The sequence below is a fragment of the Oryza glaberrima genome, chromosome 3 (assembly GCF_000147395.1).
Source record: "Oryza glaberrima chromosome 3, OglaRS2, whole genome shotgun sequence".
Taxonomy (NCBI): domain Eukaryota; kingdom Viridiplantae; phylum Streptophyta; class Magnoliopsida; order Poales; family Poaceae; genus Oryza; species Oryza glaberrima.
In genome coordinates this window covers 3,542,375-3,551,008 of record NC_068328.1, presented here as the reverse complement: position 1 = coordinate 3,551,008, position 8,634 = coordinate 3,542,375, and the positions used below count along the sequence as shown (strand labels likewise).

At 43.9% G+C, this 8,634-nt stretch overlaps 1 protein-coding gene across 1 annotated transcript; it reads left to right on the top strand.

Moving 5' to 3' along the window:
- On the top strand, positions 1 to 2,638 carry LOC127768906 (homeobox-leucine zipper protein HOX21). Its single transcript, XM_052294578.1, has 2 exons — positions 1 to 783; positions 1,629 to 2,638. Exons 1-2 carry the CDS (start codon positions 130 to 132, stop codon positions 2,064 to 2,066), a joined length of 1,092 nt encoding a protein of 363 aa, XP_052150538.1. The 5' UTR covers positions 1 to 129; the 3' UTR covers positions 2,067 to 2,638.
- Positions 2,639 to 8,634: the final 5,996 nt, after the last annotated feature.

Sequence of the window (8,634 nt, the reverse complement as noted above, 5' to 3'; positions counted from 1 at the left end):
ACATCTATAGCCATCTCTCTCTCTCTCTCTCTCACACACACACACACAACACAAAGCTCTCACTCTCAAATACTCGCGATGCGCCTCGCCTTCCTCGCTTGATGAGCTAAGGAGATCGAGTTGAGGACAATGGCCAGCAATGGCATGGCGTCCTCCCCTTCCTCCTTCTTCCCTCCGAACTTCCTCCTCCACATGGCGCAGCAGCAAGCGGCGCCGCCTCACGACCCGCAAGAACACCACCACCACCACCACCATGGCCACCATGGCCACCACCATGAGCAGCAGCAGCAGCAGCAGCATCACCACCACCTGGGTCCTCCTCCGCCGCCGCCACCGCACCCGCACAACCCGTTCTTGCCGTCCTCCGCTCAATGCCCGTCCCTCCAAGAATTCCGAGGCATGGCGCCAATGCTGGGGAAGCGGCCGATGTCGTACGGCGACGGCGGCGGCGGCGGCGACGAGGTGAACGGCGGCGGCGAGGACGAGCTGTCGGACGACGGGTCGCAGGCCGGGGAGAAGAAGCGGCGGCTGAACGTGGAGCAGGTGCGGACGCTGGAGAAGAACTTCGAGCTCGGGAACAAGCTGGAGCCGGAGCGGAAGATGCAGCTCGCCCGCGCGCTCGGGCTGCAGCCGCGTCAGGTGGCCATCTGGTTCCAGAACCGCCGCGCGAGGTGGAAGACCAAGCAGCTGGAGAAGGACTACGACGCGCTCAAGCGCCAGCTCGACGCCGTCAAGGCCGAGAACGACGCGCTCCTCAACCACAACAAGAAGCTCCAAGCCGAGGTAACTAACTAATCAAAATCAATCCAATTACGCATTCGAGCGTTTGATCCATAGATCTGCGTGATCGTGGATGATGCGTGTTGTGTTTAATTTGTCCATGATTAATTTTCCCGGGGCTTTCCAAGCTCAATGATTGGTTGGTGATGTCGATCTTCCCTGCTGCTGCTGCTGCTGCTGCCTGCGTTGGCAGGAACGGAGATCCATGTGGGTTTCAGTGTTGGCAGAAAGGTTGTTGGAATCGGTGCCTTTCTCACCACCACGAGTACGTCGACGACGGCAGCAGTAGCTATAGCTTTTTCTCGCGAAAAGTTCAGCAGAATATGCAGCGTTTGCTCGTGCTCGTCGTCGTCATCAAGCTGGTGAGATCGATGTATCGATCGATCGATGGATGGATTGATCGTCGGAGGCAGTGCAGGTTTGGGTGGTAGCTGCTGGTGCTTTTGCTGTGGTGGAGTCAATGGCCTCATCACACGGCCAGCCTCGTTGGCAAGTGTAGTAGTACTAGCTAGTACTACCAGCTCTTGGGGCCGGGCATGCATCGCATCTCTCTGTGCCTGGTCGCAGTGTTGCATGTGCTGCTGCCTTTTTCCTGAGATCACTTCTTCTTCTTCTCAACAATCAGATTTGCAATGATGCGTGTTTGTGTACCCGGAGAGAAAGAGAAAAAAAAAAGCACAATTAGTACTTCTATGATTGGGCATCGATAGATGATCGGTGCAAAAAACGTACTAGTAGAAGTATAGCTAGCTAGATATACCTTGTAACTAATAGTACTAGTTCGTGTTGCTTTTGTTAATTAGTACTGTTTTACTGAATGATTAAGAAGGAAATGTGATAAAATGCAGATAGTGGCGCTGAAGGGGAGGGAGGCGGCGTCGGAGCTGATAAACCTGAACAAGGAGACGGAGGCGTCGTGCAGCAACCGCAGCGAGAATAGCTCCGAGATCAACCTCGACATCTCGCGCACGCCGCCGCCCGACGCCGCCGCGCTCGACGCCGCCCCGACCGCGCACCACCACCACCATGGCGGCGGCGGCGGCGGTGGCGGCATGATCCCGTTCTACACCTCCATCGCCCGCCCCGCCAGCGGCGGTGGCGTCGACATCGACCAGCTCCTCCACAGCTCGTCGGGCGGCGCCGGCGGACCCAAGATGGAGCACCACGGCGGCGGCGGCAATGTGCAGGCGGCGTCCGTCGACACGGCCAGCTTCGGCAACCTGCTCTGCGGCGTCGACGAGCCGCCGCCGTTCTGGCCATGGCCCGATCACCAGCACTTCCACTGATCGATCGATCCATGGATCCAACCAACCAACCAAACAACCATTGGCAACAACAAACTATCTTGCAGTGATGAAGCGATCGACAGTATGTACGGGGTGATGAATTAACGATGATCACACACCAACGCAAGCGCATGCACGTGTGTGGAGGATTCAGACGCATGCATTTGGATTAATTCTTGGAGAGATCGAGCAAGCTTAATTGGGAAGAACAATGAGAAGGTTGTGTATGATGATGATGCTAGCTACGAGTATTGAGGTGATGAATGCATTGAATTTTTCTCTTGGGTTTGAAGAGGAGATCGAATCGAAGGAACTTGTAGATGAATAAGCGAGTGAGATGGAACGACGTACGTAGGGTTAGATTTTGGAGTTCAGTAGTAGTATATTCTGTCACTTTTTATTTATTTTTTTATTTATTGGGTTCTTTTTTTTTCCCCCTTTTTCTTTACATACATAAATCTGTGAACTTTGTGAGGCAGTGTTTGTTGTGTATAGGTGCATGGTGATTCTTCTTTCTTCCCCTAATCTGTGTGGATCATGTCCCTGTGTTGAGAAAAATGTTCATTAAATTTCGCTCTAGCAATCACACAATTGAGTTGTACCCTATAATTAATTCCATTGATGTTTGGCTAGGTTTTTGACACATAAGCTCGTGCAAACATACTGAACAGTACGTACTTGTGTGAAGGCAAGAACACATGTACATGTTTCTGGAAGAAACTTTTCTTCTTCTTTTTTTGGTAGAAAAGGAAAAGAAATGGACCAAAGTTTTCAACAGTTAAATTAAGCAGTGTGTGGTTGATCCGTGCATTAATCCTAGCTCGTGCATGCATGCAACCCTACAATGCAATCAAGGCCATTTAGAAAGAACAGAAAAGCATGGACACCAGCAATATTTAAATTTGGCAGCTCTGTCTACATATCTTGTTGGCCCCCTTCATCTTTGAAATTAAGTTTTTTGTTACATCGCCACAGTTTGTCACACAACAAAGTTAGGTTAATTTTGACCATGTCTAGCTACTATTTGGTTCGTGACTAGTGACTACAAGATTCACGCAGCTGGCTTGTGCATGTAGATCTAGTATAGTTATTCAGAAGTTGTCTCTCCGTTAATGTCAAAACTTTGTAGATTTCATTACTTGACGAGAATATGGTCATGAATTATCTAGTTATAGTGATAATTATAGGAATAAATTAAATAACCTAAGAAATAAACTTAACAAATAGTAGCTCGAAACAATTGGTCCAAGCAATGCAGTAGTTTTTTTTTAGGGGTGTAAAGTAAATAATCCATAACAATAAACTGGTGAATCTCAGTTGAAAAGAACTAGGCTTAGTGAACAAAAATATTGAAATAAGGACTCCATATGCAGCGTAAATCTTAAGCGTTTATTTTTATCCTACGATATATATATATATATTACTTTTTATCCTACAATACTTTTTAGGGTTTACACTGTATATAAACTTTGCATTATATATTTTCTATTGTAGTGAAGTTATATATGGGTATATATTTTCCTCTTCTACCTGCTCTTGGCTCAGTGTGTCGTACGTACTGCACATCAGTACATCTACGTCGCCATCTGCATCGGCCTTATCACCTCACTGGCAGCTACAGTTGACTGAACCGGGCTTGGCTAGTTTGCCTGTCTGAAAGTGATTGGCGAGATGGCAGCTAAGGCACAAAACAGTGCCAGTAAAACCGGGAGTTTATTCGTACCTCGAGGGTACGTTTTCGATTTCGTTGTGGATCAGATCTGTCTCTCAAATTTGTCACCGTGGATCATTTCGTACTACAAAAATTTACGGCATATGAGGAGTTTAGGGGGATCAGAGACCATTGATGTTCCAACTGAATTGATTCGCCAGTACATTTTGGAATTGGATCACGGGGAATTTCATATGAAACGGTTGGCCTACCAACTATAGCGATTGGGGAAAAAATGTACATATATGCTTGTGGCGGTAAAAATATCATATCATTTCAGAGGTGACATCGTTCGTGCTACGGATGATAAATCATGAAAAAATAAATGTAATTACTGAATAATTTATGAGTAAATGTTTTATATCTGTGACGTTAGCGGTTTAGCATCAATTCTTAAAAAATAAAACTACTAAGAAATAACTCTAGAATTAAATTAAATGTAGTTCCAAAATGTAGTTTTAAAATGCAATTAATAAGCAAACGACGAGGGACTTAACTCTTTTTTTTATTACAACAAAAATTTGTTGGATTGGCAGGGTAGGTCACCTCAGCTCAGCAGGTCAGGTCCACAGCTGAGCTAGCTCATGGAAGAACAATCGCTTGTGGGTGGATCAGCAGCGGAGGGGCCGTGCACACATCGCAGGCAGAAAAACCAAAGGACCGTGTCCGGTCTGGCCCCGTACGCGCCCCGGCCCTATCCTCCCCTCCAACCCCCCCTCTGTGGTCCACCGTGGCACCAAAAACCACTGCCTTTTTACGACGTCACTCCCTCAAGTACATCCTCACAATCTTTACGTGTACATGCATTGATCCTTTTGCATTATAGCCTCCTCTCTCGTTAATTTTATTTAATCACGATACAAACACAGACATAAAGACGGAACCGACATAACTTAAAATTAACAAGACCACCTTAATCATCTCGCTGTCGATGGTATTGCTGTCGAAGCATACCTTAAAGGTTAAGTCATCTTATTTGTCTTACTGTCGCAACAGTGCGTCGTTTGTCATTGAAAGAATAATTAACCGTAAATACAAACACTCGTATCAAATCTACATCACAAGATACCTAGTTAGTTGAGCTGAACTCACTTCATCTTTTCTCTCATTAATTAATTGTCCCATCGATTGAAATGCATTTTTTTTCATTTTTATTTATGAAGGACAAGATCATGGTCACGGCAACTTAATTACAGGGCAGTGAATGTGTGTGCAGAGAAAGAGGAGTACTAGTGTACTCTGAGCAGTAGAGATCAGTTCAGTGCGCGCGCAAAAATAACTGCCATGGACGATCTGGTCCAGATGTGAGGTGGTACGCTTACTACTATGTAGCCGAATATAGGGATGCACCAGCAACAATCATTATTCATTCTCTGTTCCATGATCAGGAAGAGAAATGGACTCATCTAAAACTCGTCTTTAAAGAAAAGCGCATAGAACATTCCATCCATTAATTATCACTGAATTTGATAACGCCATGTCAATGGTTGCTAGCGGTATTTCTTTTTGGAACTTGACCTTGCTAATTATAGTAAGACCATGTACAATAGCAGACTATTAGCCAGCTATAAATATATATTAATGAGATAAAAGATGAGATAGAAGAACAGCGGGCTACAGATATGTAGCCAGCTGCAGCACGGACTTCAAGACACAGTGTGTGTATGATAGGTGGGACTATATACTAATAATATAGTAAGCAACTATTGTATGAATTGGCTATTAAATTGGCTATAGATGAATTGGAGCTAGTAGTGGGCTATACTATTGAACTTGCTCTAAGAGAAGTGCACTGCTTATTTATTCGTGGGATCACATTAATCAGATGGGTTCAGATTATAGCAGTTTAGATGGATTGGGTATATCCGTATATGCTAGAGCACTGCTAAAGATGAATGAGATAAATATTTTTAAAATAATAAAAATGGTTCATATTTCAGGCTTCCGCCCATAAAACACACATAAAAAAAAGTTCCAAAAGATAAAAAGATTCGATGTTATGCGAAAAATTCTCAGCTCCCTCCTAATGATAATATCTAGCTAAAAATAGCAAATATAAATCTGTAGATCCTATAACAAAAGTTAATAGAAATTAACTTCCAGGGATGGAGAAAGAGGGACGAGCAGAGGCCCGGCCTCCCTCAATCTATGTTTACAGTGGCTTTTGTGAAAATTTAAAATATCAGTATTATTGTTCTTCTCCAATAAGTAAAATTTAGTGTTTTTAGATTTTAAGGGTGGAACCAGCTAAAAAAATATGAAAATAACATGCATTGGGTTAATTAGATGATCTTTCTTTTTGGTTATTGGAAACTTTCTGAGAAATATAATTGTATTTTTAAAATTGTTCATTCAGGCTTTCAACTATATACACATAAGAGTTACTGGTATAAAATTATACTCCCTCCGTCCCATAAAAAATCAATTTCTGGCTACGAATATGGACGTTGATTTTTTATGGGATAGATGGAGTATATAACAAATGTTGTACGTTTGAGAGACTTAACTCTAATCCTAGGTGGTTGTGCGGAGAATTATGCTAGTCCTTTCTAAGACCGACATACCATACAAGTTATTCCAACAACTCAAAGTGAAAAAACAAAAAAGATGGGAGGATGCCGAGTACTGAGTAGTACTGACCAGTGAGTAGGCGTGGGTCTCCAGTGTCCCCATCGAAACGCAGACGAGATGCTCCCAATTGAGCTCAGCAAAAGGACCGGGCATGTATAGTCCAAACCGTTGCATCGGTTCAGTCCTTCTGTGCCCATTGGCCCTCCACCTTATTACTACTCTTCCATCTCCATGTGGCAGCACAGTGCCCAACTGACCGTGCACCCTCTCTGCAAATGTCCTTGGGGCCAAGTCATGAGATGAGACCAAGGTTGTTATGATCGGGATACTAGACAGTATCGTTTTCCTTAAAGTAATATCGTATCGTAGAATCATATCGTAGTATCGGGATACTATGAGATTTCTTTTTTTAAGTTTAATTAATATTTATATTAATTATATATAGCCATTATATATTAAAAAATATAGTAATGATATATGTCATACAAATAGAGACATTTATCAAGAGAAACCATGTTGGTTTGATATATTTAACTGATTTTTATATAAATTTGAGCATAATTATTTATATTATTTTCAAACCATGTTATTTTAAATAATATTTTGTAGTATCGTAGGGATCGTAGAATCGGGATACCATCTAAGATTTCGTAGAATCGTGTAGTAATGAATAGTAGGATCGAGATACTATGAAAATTAGGATACTAGGTGGGATCGGTATCGTTTTGGCTTGGTAGGATCGTAGTATCGTAAGATACTAGGATACGAACCGGGATATTGACAACCTTGGATGAGACCACTGAAATCATGTCAACAACACATGGTAAGTCCATTTGTTTGAGTTACGGTTTAACCTTACTCCCTCTGTTCCAAAATTACTTAGGATGAGTCACATCCAATATTAGATTGTGTTATTTTAAGACGGAGAGAGTAAATCTTTACATACTCGGAAGACGAGTTACACGTGGACCGATCGAATGAAGGAGTTAATTATTACATAGCCAATGTGAATGATCACCATGAAAATGAATGTTCGTTCCTGAGATAGATTCAGCATCAGAGATGAGGCTATAAGCTAATTTAATCAGATCAGGGACACTAAATTAAGAGTGGAATCAGATGAGATCGCATAGGATAATCCCAAAAGGATGTGTGTGGTGTAGCAACAAGCAGGCAGCAGTAGGGGTAGTTAGCCGATCGGATGCCGCACATGAATCTGCGTCTAAAGTCAGCCCCGGTGCCCACCACCATCTCGCTAGAAAAAAAAGAAAGAAGAAGAAGAAAGTATCGCAATTCGGTCGCGCGAGTACGAGTATTTTAGGTCGTCGCCTCAGGGGAATAATAGTAGGAGGAGGAGATTCAGAAGCATGTGTGGCCAACTGTGACAACTGATAATACTCGCAGTACGGCGCACGCACAGCACAGGCCAGGCAAAACAAGAAAGCAACGGGAGACATCGTGGTGGTGTATAAATTTTTCCATCGACTTAATTATCACATGCGCATGATCTGATACTCAGATCGATCATTTACGGTTATATATGGTAGTACGAGGTAATGGGCTAATGGCAGATTAAACAAGAGTCGGAACAGTGTCTCCTCTGTAATAACTCTGCATTTATTTTTTTTACAGCAGTTCTGAAACTTCAGGTCGGTTATTAGTACTAGTAGTAAAGCAGTTAGCCATAGTACCATTGCTGCTGCTGAATCATCTCTCTCTCGCAACCTTGCGTTAAAGAAAAAAAAATCTCTCTTCTCATCAACCCAACGCTGTAAACGATGCATCATCGGCGCGATGGCGGAGGAAATACGCACGAACAACTAACCAAGATTGTCCTATCAATACTGCTATCGTAGGTGTAATACTGTAGAGGATCCGTGTCCACGAACACAAGTGTTTCCAGGGGATCTCTCCGGCGTCGGCGTCGTCGCGTTGGGTTGGTGGTGTCACACCAAACGCAACGGGGGAGAGGAGGACGGGGAGATCGACAGGTGTGGCGCACATGCGCGTGCAGGGCGATGTCGCCTCACAATTGTAAGCTGTGATGCGTCTGAGTCGCGGATACTACCTGGCTGCAGTTGGGGGCAGGGTTTACGAAAAAGTCACCACACGATTACCTTTTCAATTTTTGAAACTACGGTATGTCTCGTGGTAATCACGCGGTTACTGTGGTAACCACCTTACCGTGGGGGTGTGGTAACTGCATCGTGGTAATCACGCGGTTACTGTGGTAACCACCTTACCGTGGGGGTGTGGTAACCGCATCAAAAACAGTAAGGAGACTTG

Excerpts from the sequence above, each read along its gene's own strand:
- LOC127768906 (XM_052294578.1), top strand. The coding sequence starts at position 130 with ATGGCCAGCAATGGCATGGCGTCCTCCCCTTCCTCCTTCTTCCCTCCG. Across the intron at positions 784-1,628 it reads ACAAGAAGCTCCAAGCCGAG|ATAGTGGCGCTGAAGGGGAG; the intron begins GTAACTAACTAA and ends GATAAAATGCAG.